This window comes from Orbicella faveolata, unplaced genomic scaffold (genome assembly GCF_042242905.1).
Source record: "Orbicella faveolata isolate gen_17 unplaced genomic scaffold, um_ofav_v1 contig_46, whole genome shotgun sequence".
NCBI classification, from domain to species: domain Eukaryota; kingdom Metazoa; phylum Cnidaria; class Anthozoa; order Scleractinia; family Merulinidae; genus Orbicella; species Orbicella faveolata.
This window is the reverse complement of record NW_028301576.1, coordinates 23,613,642-23,631,285: the sequence shown is the minus strand read 5'-3', so window position 1 is coordinate 23,631,285 and position 17,644 is coordinate 23,613,642. Positions and strand designations below refer to the sequence as shown.

The following is a 17,644-nucleotide window of genomic DNA, read 5'->3' as shown; positions in this document are numbered from 1 at the left end:
CCCATTTTTTTACATTTTCGCACACAATAGGTCTTTCCTAGATTGTTTGCCAAATTTCAATCTATTACGAACATTAGAACTCATGTCGTTTGGACCTTTATTTCCGAGAATTTAAGGCCATCATTAATTTTCCTTGTTCCAAGTCTTGGTTGAGAATTTGAGAAAATGACGTCATTTTCTCAAAAATACCACACGGGTTGAAATTATAATAACAATTAGCGCAGCAATTCGCATAAAGAATAACAAAAACTTTGGCTCATATATTCGTGCAATTTTTTTACATTAATTGTTATCATAATTTCAACCCATGTGGTATTTTTGAGAAAATGATGTCATTTTCTCCAATTTTCAACCAAGACTTGGAACAAGGAAAATTAATGGCGGCCGTAAATTCTCGGAAATTAAGGTCCAAAAACCACGAGTTTTAATGTTCGTAGAAAATTGAAATTTGGCAAGATATCTAGGAAAGACCTAATGTGTACGAAAATGTAAAGAAATGGATGTCGAGAATTTCATCATAGTGGCACTTTAATAGTGATTCACAAAAGTGCTGTGGTATAATTATCACTTTCTATTCTTTTTCTAAAAAATCGAACATTCCTATATCGAGGTTAATTATTGCAATTTTAAATGATTTATCTAAGTACTTTGTTCGTTGCAAGCAATAGTACTAGTTCAGGGTTACTGATATGAAAATTTGCTTTCATGTGTTAAGAATGGCTGGCTCAACATTTTTTTGTATATGAGAAATGTTTTTATCGGTGCAGAGTGTTGATGAGAATTTCTTACCCAAACATTTTTTATGAGTGGATTAACATCAGCAACAAGCCAAATTAAAAAAAAGCAATATATTTAGAATATAGATATATTTTTTATAGCATACACTAAAATTGTTATGGGGTTCAGAAATTGAATATAAACCAATAAACTTTGAACATTAATGAAGTGTCATGGCTTTCGGTTTCTGAGGACCGTTCAATGGATTTGATTGTTAAGCAATGTTGCTGCCCACATCCACAGCCAACCCGGACAGAATCCCACGAACCAGCCCTGTGGAACAAAAAAAGAGTTCACAAGTAAATGCAGTGCATGGTCGAGTTCTGCGAAACTACGATGAGCTACAATAGTGTTGAAAGACTTCGCAGTAGAATTCGATTTTCGAGCGTCTGGGAAACATCTCCCCCCCCCCTCCCCTTCCTCCCAAACAATGTTGAATTTTCTGTTTCTAAGATAACGCAGATCATAGCACCTACGCAACATTGAATCAGGGGGCTGGGGGTATCAGAGAATCAATGCTAAATGCAAATGAAATAGAATAAGAGGTTCAATATCGAAAAGTGTCATTTTTTAAAAACCTCTACTTTTGCCACTTGTAGCTCACAAGATGCGAAGCTTGGGAAAGTGGGCTCACTGTTTTATTAGACATTTTCCATTACACACTTTGCATTGGGATGCTAAAAATAATATCGAAAACTCTACAATTGTGCGACCTCCGGCAATCTTAGTCAAATTTTGCCAACGATGAAAAAGCCAGACAAATAGACCATTTTGCAGTTGTCTGCTCAGTGACCTGGCCTTTGTATGGCAGCGAGGCTAGAGTTGACCTTGTTTTGATACAGACCTCAGTGCTTTTGTCAAGATGTAAATGCACCTAGTTAGCATCAGAACAACTTGTTTTACACAACAAAAGCAGTGAGGTCTGTGTCAAAACAAGGTCAACTCTAGCCTCGCTGCCATACATAGGCCAGGTCACTGAGCAGACAACTGTAAAATGGTCTATTGTCGTGTTTTGTAATTTGAGACCTGGCAAGTGTCAAAGAGGGTGGTTTTTTTTTACATGTACCGAAAAAGGTAATTTTTTTCAAGCCAAACTGCGACCTTGTAAACAACCGACGGTGTTTTTTGGAGCATTCTCATCCGTCCAAATTACCCACTTTAGAAACAAGAGGAAATCTGGGGCGAGTCCACAAACCACTGTGAGATGTGACTCGCCCCAGATTTCTCCTCATTAATTAAGTGGTGAACTGTCTATGAAATTAAGACAATTTTCGTTTCGATGTTATCGAGATTTATTAGCATCCTGAGCATTTTCTCGCTTTGACTGAAACTTAACTGGATCTTGTTCCCACCCTCTGAGCAAACGTCTTTCTAATTATCTAAGATCGCTAATTTCCTTTTGGTGCAAACAGGACAACTCGGATTAATATTAATTGAATTAATATTAATCCTGATGATTATTATAATCCAGTAATAAATTATTATAATTCAGTAATAGATTATTGTAATCCTTTACTGAGGTTTGAGCCATGCCTTAATCAATTATATTATTCTGATAAATATTAATCCACCGTGATATATGCCGGCTCCGAACCTCGAAACAGTTAGTGTCTTTGGGATATTCACTATTCTCATGCAGCTGCTAGTTATTCCCTTTCTCAAGCTCCCCTTTTTTGTAAAAGCACATGCCCATGGCACGGATTCGCTGGCGCAGAGGCACTTGTTCCTATTCATTTACTCCTAGGGTCAACATAGTGGTATCTACCAGCTCTAGCATACGCACGGAATCATCATAGCATGTGACTGATGTGATCAGTGTTATGTCTCGTCAGTCCCGTGTTACGTCTGCAGTGTGTCTGTCATATAGATCTGTTATATCCAAACATTCACGGGAATTCTATCTGGATTATAATAGAGATGATGATATCGGATGATATTATTGATAATAATCTAATCCTTCCAATTGAATTATAGTAATCTCTTACTGAATTATAATAATCTATTACTGGATTATAATAATCTATTACCAGATTATAATAACCCTATTATAATCTATTATTGTTATTATTATTATTATTATTATTATTATTATTATCATCATAATCCACGGATTAATACTAATCCGAGTTGCTCTGTCCAGGAATCCAATGGATTCTTGCCAATGTGCAAAATGTGGCTCTTATCAGCTCTTCCCATTTTCTTTTTCCCTGTCCACTTTATACTTATGCTTATCCTTATAAAAAAAATGCAACTTAAATTGCACAATAGAGGATGAAAAACCCCATGCATACATGCCTTTTTATAACCCTATGAGGTAATCTCTGAGCTAGCTGCTTTCAAAATGGTACCCAGCCTCTCGCAGACGGTTTCCACGCGCGTTTAGAGCCATCAGCCACCGCGTCCTCGAGAGAATACTCGTTGTTTCCATCAAGAAATGGCCTCTTTCACATTGACCTGTTTTGGCTTGTTGATGGAATGCAAGTGCGTCTCGCAAATTGAAAATAAAAATATCCAGCTCTTCCAAGCGGCTTGACCTCACACACTCGTTGTCGGGAAATGGCTGTCAACTTAAGTGCCACTATGGGGTAGGGTAGGGAAGAAAGAGATATAGAGTCCGTGACATGCTGAAATTTAGCATTTCACTTGAATTTGAAACATAGTTCTATCATTAGGCGTATACCAAATTTTCCAGGATGAAGCAATTTTTTTTGTTGTTGTTTCTTGACATAATAATTTTGTTTTAGAGATTATTTCCCGTCTAGGTATTGGTAGGGAGAGTATTTGTCGTCTTGTGACTGTCTGAAATGCGATCCTCGCAAAACAAAAATGGACTCCTGCGTGATGTAAACAGTGCATCGTTATTTTTCTGGACTACGTGTAACATCGTTAAGTTCAGCTCTCAAATTTCCCTTTCCTCCTGCGACGATAGACGTTTATGCGACTTCTTGAACATTTCGGTACTTGTAAAATGGCTGGATTATCGTCGTCGACTGCCAAAAGAGGCGGTAAAAATCTGGGTCAGCAAGCAAGCTCAAACGAAATGGCGGAAATTCTTCGCGCTTGGGACGATGAAGATGACGAAATGGTCGACTTTATACGGACTTCAAAGGCCAAACGTGAAAATCTTTCTTCGGCTTGTTCACGAAATACTAATGGTTCGGCAACTGTGGCGAAATATTCGCCATCATCTGTACGAGTGGCGAAAACTGTGTGCCTCTTTGTCAGTTTCTTCGGCTTGGTGAGCAGAATTTCTTACTCATGTTTGCAGTGAACCTAAAATGTTTATAGGAATGTTCTGTTACAGCTTGCGTGACTTTTAGTGTAGATGCTCGCCTCATTGAGCACAAACAATATGCTGCTATTATAATGACAATAAGCCTCGAGATCGACTGGTAAATAAATCGAAGAAAGGCAATCGAACCAGTTTTTCATGCGTCTGCTAGCACTGTCAAAGTAGCTGTGGATAGGTGATAGCCTGCACACTATTTTTTCAATGGTATGATGAAATTCACTGTCAATAATAGGACAGACACATGAAAAACTGGTGTAATTTTTTTTTTTTTCACGAGAACTGCAGAAATCCTCGTGCACTCATTGGCTAATTTTCATTGTCGCGTTTTAGACAGACACATGAATTTATAGTTTATGTGATGACCACGCAACGAGTGAGAGCGGACAGTTTGACATCCACAGCTACTTTGACCTTTTGACAATGTTACATGCATGATGAAATTCATTGTCAATAACAGGACAAACACATGAAAAACTGAGGTAATTTGTTTTTTTCTTTACAATAAATTATTGCATAAATTATAAATTCATGTGTCTGCAGGCTTATGGACATTTATAACATAGCCTTAGACGAGCACGCATTCTGACTGGCTGATATGCTCGATCCATTTGCCCGTGGGTTGCATGCTGATGTCAGTTTGTTTATTTGTACTTTTTCTCAGCAATTTTTTTTTTTAATGATGCCACTTTTTTAAGGCATAATTCCTATTTTTTTGCCTAAAATATGGAAAAATCTAATAATTCTTTTGGAGATGAGGAAGATAATTCCTGTGAGCTACCAAATTTCTAGCGCAAGGTTTTTGTCGGACCTCCACCTTGCTAATTTAAGCGAGCAGGAGTTGAATGAGCTGGTTGAACAAGCACTCGGAGATGGACCAACAAAACAACAAACTGGTCTGTATCAGCCGAAAGCCATTGAAATGCCTTTGGCGAGAAAAACTTGAACATGAGAGTTTTAGCAAATATCTGTTTTAAGTGAAGTCTTACAAACAAAATCCGTTTGTTCCAAAAACATTAATTAAAGATAATAGTTTTTCAAATATTGGTAGCCTCTGATGAATTATTTCAGATCCTGGGTTTCAGTTTTGCTAGATCACTCGTCTTTCGATCGTGAATTGAACTCTTGAAGAAACAGCTGCTCGCAGGAATGCCTGCATCTTGCGCAAATATAAGCTTGCATTTCTGACATCTTCCTTTAAGCCTCAGTCTTCTGCTCATTTAAGCTTATTTTACCAAATAACGAAAGTAACAAAGCATCCTTTAAAGCTGTTCATGTGTTTAAGTTCAGCCTTAGATGTGCAATTCATCAAATTTAAAACAAAGTGGAAAGGACATCATAACCCACAAACCTGCTATTGAATAAGAGCATCTCTAACAGCTCAAAGCCAGGGGTTTTTGTTCACTTTCTTCTCCACTCTTGCTTTTGAGAAATGTTTCTTTCCATATTGTTCTTTTGTCGAAGAGGCCATGAAGGACAGAGAGCTCAGCCACCAAAAGCTTCAACCATATGCAGTTTGTTTTCAATTCTCCGGAAAACTGATCCAATTTACCGTAAGCTTAGTCAACTTTTGGGAAACGCTTTTACCGATTACAATAATTATTTTCGTTTGTTGTCAGCTTGATATTTAGGTTAACGGAGCAGTTTGAAGTTGTTTCTTTGTTTGTTTGATTGAGGAAATATATTAAAACTATAACTCGCCGCAATCCAGGAAAAATTGTTGGTGTGTTGCTTTGTCAGATTTTTGAATGAACATTTTCGCGCAAATTGATGTAAGCAGGATGAGATTTAATAAATTAATATTATCTCAAAAGTCTCAATATGTTTATGCAAGAAATGGTAAATATGCAGTGTGCAACTATCGAGTTATGGATGCTCTTGGGAGGTTTGCTAAGCACTCAAGAAGCTTCTTTCTTTCTTCTATGCTTCTTTCATGCTTAGCAACCTCCCGCATGTGTCCATAACCGGATAATTGCACGCTGCACGCTTACCATTTCTTAATTGTCAATTATTCCACGAGCGGGCATTGGATATGAGTTGGCTTATCATTATAATCATCCGATATCCAGCAAGCGTGAGTGGAATATTGGAATATTGAAAACACCCCTAAAATATAGAAAACTAAACTAAAATAAAAAACTCTTAAAACATAAGGTATAATGGCTGACAACCCATGATGGCTAAGCCAATGAAAATGCTCGAATTGCATTATCCAATGATCCAATTCGTAATAATGAAAATTAGCCATTGAGCACACAAGGATTTCTGCAATTATTGTGAAAACTGCAAATTGTTACTAATTCATTACTTGCAAAAAATTTCAGACACTAGAATTTCGGGTGTTTTATTTCAGAGATTTAATTGGAATTTCCTTAGGGAGGGGGAGGGGGTGGGTTCTTTAAGACTAAAGAAAAAATATAGAAATGTTTGAAGCTTAAGGTAATTCCCCTGAAATAAAATTGGATTTAGATTTTTGTTCAAACTTTGTCCAATGAATATTTATCATATGAGAACTTAAATTATAAATAAAAAGGGGGGTGCCCGTGCTCGTTAAGGAGCAGTGAGGCATTGAAAGTGTCCCATTTTAGCATTATTTAATGCTTATTACAAGAACGCATTCTAAGTTATTGTAAACTCTTTGTGAGCCCAGACTCATGAAAACACACCTCAAACTACAGTCAATATTTGTGTCAGACACAAATAAACTTTTTAAGTTTGATTTTGACAGACAGCTGAATCTTTGTTAAAATATTGGAACCAAATTGCTTGCTACGGCTATCAAACTGCAAAATAGAAAAGACTACAATGCAGCTGCTCTTTTTCTTATTTATTCAATTTTCAAACATAGAAATCAGATCAGTCTTTTCTCACGCAAAGCTAATGATTAGTTGATTAAAATGACTGGAAAAACATTTGGGGTGCCCGAGCTCATTAGCCAGCTATAGCCATTTTTCAACTGACAGAACTCAATATTAAGGCAAATCCGCCTTGTTTTCAATGTGCGTGTGCACGAACGCGCGCTTTATGACGCCATAAATTATGCGCAGTAAGGATGCGCAATGCAATACAGGGGAATGACCTTAATATTGGAATTTTCAGTGGAGTTGGGGGAGAGAGAATATTTTGTGGAACTACACAATTTTTGTACACTAATCTTATCTCACCTCAGACGGATTTCAGACGAAAATTTGGGACACTAAGCTGCTGAAACATAGCTAATGAAAATTTACCCCAGCAGCCTGCAAAACACATTGTAGACTGAATTACTTCTGTGAAAATGTTAGATTTACTGCATCCTCAGAGTTTTGCAGATACACTGACAGGAAAATAAGAAAAAAATTATATCATTCAAGCCATTATGTTTCTGACCTCAAACAGACTGTCTTTTGCATGTCTGTTCACTGTTCCTATGGTCTGTTCAACTAATCTCTCTGGTGCTGCAGTGGACATGGGCATAGTTAGAAGAATGGTGAGCACATGGTGTGTATCCTCTAGGTTCTTTCAAACATTTAAATTTGTTTTTGATTCAGAGACAATCCAGCCAAACCCAGACAGCCTGTTATAAGTTTTTTTTTTAAGTTTTAGACCATCTTTTTGCTTGGTTTAGAGCACAATGTCTGAGCATTTTTCACACATGTTTTATTCTTTATAAAGTGAATTCAAAATGAAGACATTGTTATTACTGTTAGCTAACACTAGGCTAGACTTCCAGTAGTTCCTCTTTTGCTTAGTCTGTCATGCATGATGTGAAAGCAAGCCACAATAAAAAATGGCCACACAACGTGCTTGAATGACTAAGCGAAAGAGGGACTACTTGTAGTCTACGCTAATTACACAGAAATTCTTGGAAAGCCAGTTTAATGGCTAAGTGATTCTGACACTAATATTGCATCATTTTTATTAATACTAACAATTTTCTTCCCTTTCTACACAGGGTACTTCTGTGGCCATCCTAGGACCCACATTGATAGAGTTGTCCTGTCAAATTGAAACAAGCCTGGCACACATGTCATATGCATTCACATCTCGCTCTATTGGTTACCTCACTGGGAGCATTGTTGGCGGCTGGTTATTTGACAAGTACAATGGGCACGTGGTGTTATCGCTGTCATGTTTGTGGGCCACTCTGATGATGTGGGTTTTGCCGTACGTTAGTAGTATTTATGGGTTGGTGGTTGTCATAGCATTGTTAGGAGTGGCGCTTGGATCACTTGACACAGGTTTGAGAGATCAAATAATATTAATAATGTTGTCAACATCAGTCAGAGCAGAATTCTTGCCATAAAATGTAAAATGTAACAGTGTCACTGTTTCAAATTTGATATATCGTACTCTTTACTAGATAATTGGCAAATTTAATGTGTGGTTCCAGAAACTAACCATTTTTCCCGCACACAAGGGATTGGAATTTCCTGGATATATTTTCTGGAAAGTTCTACCCAATGCTGCTTAGGGAGATAATGAAATATGGTACACGTAAAGATAATTTTCTTGGAGTTTTGTTTTGAAGTGGCTACTGAGGCATTGATAATGAGAGAATTTTGATCCAGCCAGTTAATTTAAAACACCCTAATAGGGAAACTATTTTGCCTGAGACCATATATGTGACATAAACTTTAAAATTCTCCCTAAGTCTCTCTCACGTTTGTGTCAGGCCACCTGGCTTGGCTCTTTTGTGAATCAGTTCAATGATGTGGATGGTTATTTACAAAATTTCCATTTCTTTAAAACTGGCTGCTTGAGATACATGTAGTAATAATAATATAATAATAAGTAAATAAATAAATAAATAAGTAAACTATAAAAATAAGAATTAAAATTTTGTTGTCACTGACTAAAAAACTTTTTGTGTGGACGTTTTGGTTAAAATACTATAACCTTCTTCAGCATAAATGGCTACAAATGCAAATGAGTGCTTTAAAAGAGCGGCAGAAACGTCACTTGGGATTGCCAAGGGCCTTGTAAATGTCAGGAATGTAAATGTGTTCATTAGTGGTATTCGGTTTGCAAATTGAGTGCCACGCTTCTAAAAATAATCTTTTTGACCATTGGGAACAGCGGTCATTGATCTTGACATCATCAAGGTCAAAATCATGATTGTTTTGTATGCAATGTTGGGCTAATAAAGAATTCCTGTCTCCCTTGAAAATCGCTCTCTTGTGCTCTCTAGTCCTGGATCTTAGGGCTCTCGATGTTTGACCGATATAGACTTTGTCACAGTCTTTACAGTGATTTTATAGATCACTCCTGTTGATAGGTCTTTACTGAATTTGTCTTTAGGTTTTTTTAAAATAGAGGCAACGGTCTTATGGGTTTGTGGGCAACATGGATATTGAAGTGATCTAAAGTTTTTGCGATTTTCTCTGAAGTTCCTTGAATGTACGGCAAAGTAACAACACCTCTTTTAGTTTGAGACTGGTTTGTAGAAACAATGGTACTTTGACAGCTTCTAATAAATTGGTCGGTATAACCATTGATCTTTAGAGTGTCGACCACGTGTTGTACTTGGGATAATTTGTCTTTTATCATGCCTGACTACAAGTATGGTATTTTTAAAGTAAACTATGTTTAATGTATTAATAGCACTGTCGTGCTAATTGGGGGACACTGTAAATACATGAAAATAATCAAACAAATACTGCAAATAGAACATAAACTATAATAATTAAGAATCCCAACTGGTGGGAGTCTAACCAGTTGGCTATTTGCACAATGTAGTCGAAGATAGCGGTAGGGTGGAGGACTTGAACCAGGGAACTCCAGATTTCAAATCCAGTGCCCTAAACCACTCGGCTACGCTGCCTCCAATCTGGTGAAAGGGTCACTTTGATGGGTAGGTAGGAGGGTAGACAGGTGCTAAAAACTGAAAGCATTTTAGGGGAGATTTGTTGTCACAGAAAACAGTTTGTGCTTGAATGGTAACTGAAAAGAAACACTTAAAGGAGACTTCAAAATAGTTTCACATTCTGCAATTGCTCCTGGCTCTGTCTATTTGCTTCCAACTGCCCTACCACCAGCTCCCCCTCCCCCCCCCCCACCACGCCCTGCTACTTGTTGCAAAAGTTCATCTTGATACAGACTCAGCATGTGCATGTAATTCAATGCAGTTGCTAACAAATACTTCAACATTTTCAGCGATAATAATCCTACGGGCATACACTGTATTCTCAAACAACCCTGTTGTGGGTCGAGGTATCATAAGAGGGAGGGAAATTTACACCTGATATCTGCACTGTAGTGAGCTTATTTTTGGGAGAGGTTATTTTCTGAACGGGTTACCTTTTTTTGCCCAGTATATCAAGATGGTTGCTTTTTGATTGCAACCACTTTGGCTAAATAGCAATAAATTAAATGTATCTACAGTGAGTAACTATTGTGTAATCAGGGCTGCAAATAACAGTCAGTCATCGGACATTGGCTAACCAAAATTTGCTCGTCCGACGAATCCCAACTGTGGTCGGACATGGTGTGCGAACATTTACCTTACGGTAAATCACTTTACTGTAAGGATGAATAAAAATCTACCGTGAGTAATCTTACTTTTTTTGGTGATGTCCGACCACAATCTGTTTTGTCTGACCAAGATGGTGTCTTAGTAGGACATTTGTCCTTTCAAGAGAAAAAAAAAATATTTGCAACCCTGTATGATGGCAAGACACTTAACTCTCACAGTGCCTCTCTCCACCCAGCTTGTATAAATGGGCACCAGTGAATTTAAGTACAGTTGAACCTCCCGTAAGCTACCACCCAAAATGTCAAGCCTAAGTGGTCGCTACAGGAGGTGGTCGCTTACGAGAGCTTAGACCATATTGGGTGAAAATTTTGCCTCATTAGCATATTGTAACTGCAGAGACTTACCCCATGTTTGAAATGCGTTAATCTTGTGAAAAGTCAATTTCGAGAAAAAATCTGGTACTTCCCATTGAGAAATTTCCATCTCGTGTACTACTCAGGAATGCGACAATGCTACAACACTTTATTACCCAATTTACGCTCCATTATCTGTCAAATGGTTGCTTACAGGAGGCTAAAAACAAAAGAAAATGTCAAACTTTTAGCTCTAAAAGTGGTCGCGGTGACTTGCGAGAGGTGGTTGCTTACAAGAGGTTCCAAATATAGTGATTTGACTCGGAAACTTTTGGTACTTCGGAAAACTGGTCGCTGAGGAGAGGTGGTCGCTTACTCCCGTTTGTTGCACTAGTGCCTGAGTGAGCAGCTATTGACAAATCACAAAATGCGTATACTGGGGAAGATACAGGATTTTGGAGAAGGGGGCTCGAGATACAGACCGCCGAAGGTGGTACCCTGTAGGGGGATCCGTGGGCATTCTTCCCCATAAAATTTAAGAAATTGAGGTTCTCGGAAATGGGATTCTCGGCATTCTGAGGCCAAGTCAAGAGTGTCAGAAAACGTTATAGTTTCATTCCATTAAGGATTAAGGAGGCTCCCTATAGTTTTACGATCGCGCGAGCGCTGAGGAAGTAATCTGCGCGCGCTCAAAGGAAACGTCAGTGTTTTTCGATATTTTATTACGTCAACACGAGCACAAAAAGCAAAACTGACAGGGAATTTTCTCGCGTTTCCTTCGGTGAAATTCCGTAAAATTTGGCACATTGGTAGAAAATATTTTACTTTAGTCGGAGCTCGTTTTTCAGGGAAATCTAGAAGACCAGATTTTTTGCAGCGGTAAAAGTCATAAATTTGGAAATATCGAAAAAACTGCCTTTACAACCCCTACTTTTTTCGTGTTTAAGATTCGTATCCCGCTGGAAGCGATGTGATGTAAAAATTTTGGAAGATTTCACCGAAGGAAATTCATGAAAATCACAAATAAAGCCATAAAAAATAGTAAAAAACACTTTTGTTTGGGCATTTATTATTTAAGACTAAATCCCAAAATTTTAACAGAGATGATAGCAAAACACTATTTAATCATTGCTTATTACATGTAATAAGTTTGAGAGGACTAGGTGTGAAAGCGAATGCAAAAACAGCGTTCAAACATAGCACTTGCGCGCGCAACGCCATAAATGATTACCCTATAAAGCCACCTTAAGAGCATTGATTAATATTTTTACAAGTTCTACGAGGTTCGTCTGAGACCCCTGAACCCCCCTAGATCCGCCCCAGGTATATGCATATATATGATGTTGTGGTTCAATTTTACCTTTGGTACAATGTGGTATTTTCCTTTGTTTCACGTCCATTATTTCAGAAATAGAACACATGTACCGTGTTTGTATCGAGCTATAGAAACACGAGTGGACGTTTGGGAGAATGAGAAATGCTGTGGGAACACGAGCCGCAGACGAGTGTTTCCATGGCTTTTTTGAGTTCTCCCAAACTTTCACGAGTGTTTCTATTAAACAATTAGATCATGAGGTCGATAGAAATCGAGAGCGAATAATCTAATTGTCTTAGTATAAATCTGCTAGTCGTTCAAAACTTTATCTAAATAATCTTCAGGCACCTCGAAAACGCAAAGAAGCGGCCGTCATTCTGTTAACAAGCGCACATTGCCACGCTACTCACTGTCTATCATAGAATAGATAGTGAGTAGTGTAGCCAATCAGAGAACGGAATTCGTAATGGAACGGTAGTAGATCTGTACTAAAACTCGATAGAAACACGGGGAACATGTTTTCTATTTCCTTTAGAAAACACCGCGACGGAAAAAAGGAAAACAACTTGTTTACTTTGATCATCAAAATGTAAATTCTCTTTGCACGCGCCATCATTACGTCAACAGCGCGTGTTTTCTTAGGGCTGTTTTCTTAAGTACATTACCATGTACCAGAATAGAGGGAAACACAAGTACCAAATTGTACTAAGGGTAAATTTGAACCATAGCATGTTGAAAGCTTTGTTAGAACACTTGGAAATTTATTGTCATTTACTCGCTGTATTTTTAATTTTGGCTAATGAACAATATTCATCTTGTGTTTCAGGTGGGAATGTCCTTCTGCTGAACACCTGGGGTAAGAAATCAAGACCTTACATGCAGGCTCTTCACTTTGTGTTCGCCTTCGGCGCGTTTGTGGCCCCTCTTATAGTACAGCCCTTTCTTCAAGATATGGGCCCACTCAGGATAAATGTCTCAGACGCAACCACAAACGAAACAGAGTTCATAAACACAACAACTTACCACGTAGTGAATATTACTAATTGCAGTATTTATAATGCCAGTGAGAGTACGATGCCTGTCACGTGGGCGTATTGGATCAGCTCTCTCCCCCTGGCCATTACTGCTGTTGGATTCATTGCGTTCGTGTTAATAAAAGCTTGCAGTCTACAGGACGCTCAGAGTCAGCAGGAAGATGCTGCTAAAAGCAACCAAGGCAGCCTGGTATACAGGCTGGTGATTCTTTCGCTGTTTTCTATATTCCTTTTGCTCTATGTGGGTCTAGAGATTGCATATGGAGGATACATCTTTACATTCGGTGTGAAGAGCATTCCATCGATGAGCGAGGATGATGCAGCATTTCTCACTTCTGCCTTCTGGGGCAGCTTCGCCTTGGCGCGACTGGCATCTGTACCGTTGTCAAGGTATCTGAGACCTTCCAAGATGCTCTGGCTTGACATGGCTGGGTGCATGTTGGGATCAGCCATACTAGTGTCGCAAATTTCTAACTTAGAATGCAACAAATCCGACCATACCAAACTGTGGGCGGGCACCGTCATTTTGGGGATTTCAATGGCGTCCGTGTTCCCATCTGCCATCAACTTTGCGGAGTATTTTGTAACAGTGTCAGGAAAGACGGCATCTGTTCTTTTAGTGGCGGCAAGTTTTGGCGAGATGCTCATTCCCCTTGCTGTGGGAAACACGATTGTTGATACATCGGTGGGGCCGTGCTCGCTGATGGCTTGTGCGTTTGTCATCAGCATCTTAACGCTTCTGACTTACTTGTTGATCGTGGGAGTTAGTCGCTACTTTAAGCGGAGCACCGGCTTTGCTGGGATGTTGTACCAGCGGAATCAAGAAAAACATGAAGACGGGAGAAGTAAACGCCAGCCTGATGAGGTTCTACAGCTCTTGGAGCAGAATAACGAGGAATTCTTCAATGGCGATCAAGACCGGGCAGTGTATAGTCAAGTGGCTTAGATTTTTTTTTTTGGTAGTCTAGAAGAATGAAGTGTATTTAAAAAGAGAGTCAATCCCCAATGAGAGCCTGTAATATTTCCAAGGTCATATCTCAATTTAATTTGAGACATGGTAACCATTTCTTCACCGAGTCATTTTATTACGAGCGTTGCGTGGAAGTTTTCGTCGAAGATGCAAATGCGCGTTAATCCGCTTGGGCTGTTCACGTGACCAAAATCCGCGTCACTGGATTGGCTATTTCTGGGATTCCGGGATTTCTGACCCCAGGGAAGGATTACTACGGAATAAAGTCTATATGGGAAGTTAACCCTATCACCCTTCACCTTCTCTTGTTTTTGGCAATGCAAACCATGCATGAAAAAGTACAGAACGACAATGAAGATTCGTGGGACTGTCACTTGACCATGCATACAAAGTATCAAATGCTTCTGTTTGCCAAATTTCAGTCTTTTTTTTTTTTAAGAAAACGCGACCCTTTGATTGCACTGCGTGAACTACCCTTCCCTTCCCCCCTCACGTGGCATTCCGTCTAAATTTGTGTGTGTTTAAAAACAAACAAACAAGATAGTCAATTTTAAATTAGGTATTGAAATAAGAAAAAGGTGAAGTTCTTAGACCGACCGACACGGAGATACGAACTCTTGAACCCCTAGACAACGGTGAGCGAGCGTTTTGTCCACTGAGCTGGGGAGAGACTTTAAAAAAAAAAACAATTTTTGCAACAAATTTGGTGAAAATATAACTTCCTTTACGGACCTGGGGTCCGTTTCTGGATTAGGAAGGTCCCGAAAAGTTTTCGCACCCGGAAAGCCGTAGCAAAATCTCAAACCTTATGATTACAGAGCTGTTTTATTCACATATTCTTAATATAAACAGAGGTTCCATTCCGTACAAGAGGTTTCAGGCGTATACACCTCTCTGTCTTTAAATACCGATTAACTGAAAATGGCTTTTCGGGCCCCGAGATGTTTCCGGGGCTTTCGAGAAACGGACCCCTGGCCACTGGAGTTAATCCAAAACATGGCTGATTTTTGGTGAGTTCGCGATAGAAGACCGGTGATTAAAAGGTTTAGGTTCAGTTTTTTTTTTTTTTTTTTTTTTTTTGCCACAGTATCTCTGATACACATATTTCACAGTAACAATTTTCTCAGTATATTTTATAATAACTAGTTAGAACATTTCATTACTGGTATTTGCAATACAATATTTTAAGTAATGATCCAGCTTAAAGAATTAAATTTACTTAAATTCAATGACAAATGCAGGGCTTTCACAGTTTGGTTCACTGACTGTTCAGTGTAGAAAAGCCGACGCTTTTCGGCAATCCTCCAATTTTTTTGTCCAATCAGGAAACAGTCTGAGCTCGTCCCGAGCAGTAAGAATATTCCCTCGTAAAACTGTCGCCACAAGCGCTACAGTGACGAAATTTGAGGGTTAGACTACTTCATGCAGACGGGAAAACACGTAATGAATTGCTTCCCACATGACTAACAGTGAAACATTTTACATACCCTTTATATAAATTTAACGGAGCTATGAGACAGAAGAAGCAAGGAAATGACAGTCACCATTTCATGAACTGTGTCTACGGCTCGTTTACACCAGAGGAAAGAAAAAAAACAAATTTTGGGAAGGGCACTGAAAGACGTTGCCTGTGAACTTCAGTCCGAGGTGTTTGCATTACATTTTGTGGACAACAAATCCAGAAAATAATCAGCCTGACTAAGATCGAGTCCGTACTGCTTTTTAAGAAGTTCTTTCTGTGGTATAAACTCGCCACTGTCCAACCCCCCCGGCCCCCCGGGGGGACTCCCATATAAAAAGGACGGGGGTTGCTCGTCGGAAATTTTGAAAAGAACCGCTAAGAGATACCAAGATCCTGTTTTGTGGACGTGGCTTGAAATTGTTTCCAGCCCTGAGAGACACTAATTCTAAAACAAAACATCTGTCATATTTACTGGGCTCAATACCCTAAAAGGTACCACAAAAGCTCCCGCTGAGGACCTTCTCAGACTGAACACCCTAACAGCTACCAAATCTGCTTTTTTAACCCGTGAAAGGTACGACGAACACCCCGTCCTTTGTATATGGAAGTCCCCCCCCCCCGGGTATCCAGCATCTATCATCGCCCAACAAAGTCAGTGAAAACGTCTTCAATAGTTTTTTTAGTCATAATCTCGTATTAACAAGGTTTTCTAGGGACTATCGGGACGATATCGGTCTTCCACTGCGCTACACTCGATCCGTATTGTGTTATGAAATGTGTGGCAATCCCAACCCAGCGAGACAGACATTTCCCTTTTCTGCACTGTCTCTGAAATATTTCACGGCATAACACGTAAACTGAAACATGAAGTAATGATCTCTAAACTAAAAACAAGTATATTATGATGATGTTAATGATATTCTTTTTACACCAAGAGAAGATTAAGATAAATACCTTGGTCTCCTCTTGTAGCACGTTAATGCGCCCGTCATTTTGCTACACAAAACGTTTCTCTCAAACAGACGGAAAATCTAAACAGAATAAGCTAGTAATCTAGAGGAAACAAAACAAAAAAAAATACTTGGAACTGAAAAGGACATAACAAACCAGCTAACTAGCCTCGTACACAGACCCTCGTGGCTAGTGACGTAATCTAGGACGTCTGCGTAGGAGGTTAGCTTGAAACTACAGTAGAGACGTTAAGTCCCGGCCAAACCATCGCAACATTGTTGGCCCAGTACTTGCAAGCCCCGGCCAAACCATCGCAACATTTGAACGCAAAATTGTTGGCCCAGTATTTGCAAGCCCCGGCCAAACCGTCGCAACATTTCAACGCAAAATTGTTGGCCCAGTATTTGCAAGCCCCGGCCAAACCATCGCAACATTGCAACGCAACATATCGCAACATCGTTGGCCCAGTATTTGCAAGCCCCGGCCAAACGATCGCAACATATCAACACAACATATCGCAACGTTGTTGGGCGCAACATGTTGGGTGCGTTTGGCCACCCTGTTGCGACGTGTTGCGACATGTTGGGTATTGAATATCGAACTAGTGCGCATGGCCGGGTGCAACATTGTTGCACGAACCTGGCCAAACGACCACAACATCAAAGAGCTATATTTAGCTCTTTGTTTTCTTTTCAGTGAAATATTTCTTGGTATCTTGCGAATTCAACTTGCACTCATTTTTGGAAAAAACCATACAAGCGCATTACCGTGCTACCCCCCCCCCCCCCGTCCCCCCTTAAATACAGCGTACATCGACTAAAGCAATAATTTAATATCCACTGTTGTTACTATGGTAACACTCTCTTCTGTTGAGCTAACAAGCCTCTTGCAGTTGGATATTGCGCAGACTCCGATGAACCCTGCTGCTGACCTGATGGCTGTGGGCCTCGACTCCTCCGTCTGAGGAAATAAGGTTACAGAATTACGACACGCGATTCGTGCATTTTTCGATGTTGTAGAGCAAACTAGTAAATTTCAC

The 17,644-nt window shown here is 39.4% G+C and overlaps 2 protein-coding genes and 1 long non-coding RNA gene across 4 annotated transcripts in view; 1 reads left to right on the top strand and 2 right to left on the bottom strand.

Annotated features, from left to right (window-relative positions):
* Positions 1-829: 829 nt before the first annotated feature.
* LOC149098987 (uncharacterized) lies at positions 830-3,210 on the bottom strand. Its single transcript, XR_016203602.1, has 2 exons — positions 3,073-3,210; positions 830-1,050 (listed from the first exon to the last, which is right to left on the bottom strand). It is a non-coding gene; the product is annotated as an uncharacterized LOC149098987 (long non-coding RNA).
* A 502-nt stretch (positions 3,211-3,712) lies between these two features.
* Positions 3,713-15,428, top strand: LOC149098986 (sodium-dependent glucose transporter 1A-like). Its single transcript, XM_089277347.1, has 3 exons — positions 3,713-4,015; positions 8,001-8,286; positions 13,015-15,428. The coding sequence occupies exons 1-3, from the start codon at positions 3,713-3,715 to the stop codon at positions 14,166-14,168; spliced, it is 1,743 nt and encodes a 580-aa protein (XP_089133473.1). The 3' UTR covers positions 14,169-15,428.
* The window catches only part of LOC149098984 (kinesin-II 95 kDa subunit-like), a 52,397-nt gene continuing 49,751 nt past the window's right edge, over positions 14,999-17,644 (bottom strand). For both annotated transcript variants that reach the window (XM_089277344.1, XM_089277345.1), the window contains one exon: positions 14,999-17,565. In XM_089277344.1, coding sequence (XP_089133470.1) covers positions 17,454-17,565 — 112 coding nt within the window. In that variant the 3' untranslated portion in view covers positions 14,999-17,453. The remainder of the gene's footprint in view (positions 17,566-17,644) is intronic.

Excerpts from the sequence above, each read along its gene's own strand:
- LOC149098986 (XM_089277347.1), top strand. The coding sequence starts at position 3,713 with ATGCGACTTCTTGAACATTTCGGTACTTGTAAAATGGCTGGATTATCG. Across the intron at positions 4,016-8,000 it reads TTGTCAGTTTCTTCGGCTTG|GGTACTTCTGTGGCCATCCT; the intron begins GTGAGCAGAATT and ends CTTTCTACACAG. Across the intron at positions 8,287-13,014 it reads GCTTGGATCACTTGACACAG|GTGGGAATGTCCTTCTGCTG; the intron begins GTTTGAGAGATC and ends CTTGTGTTTCAG.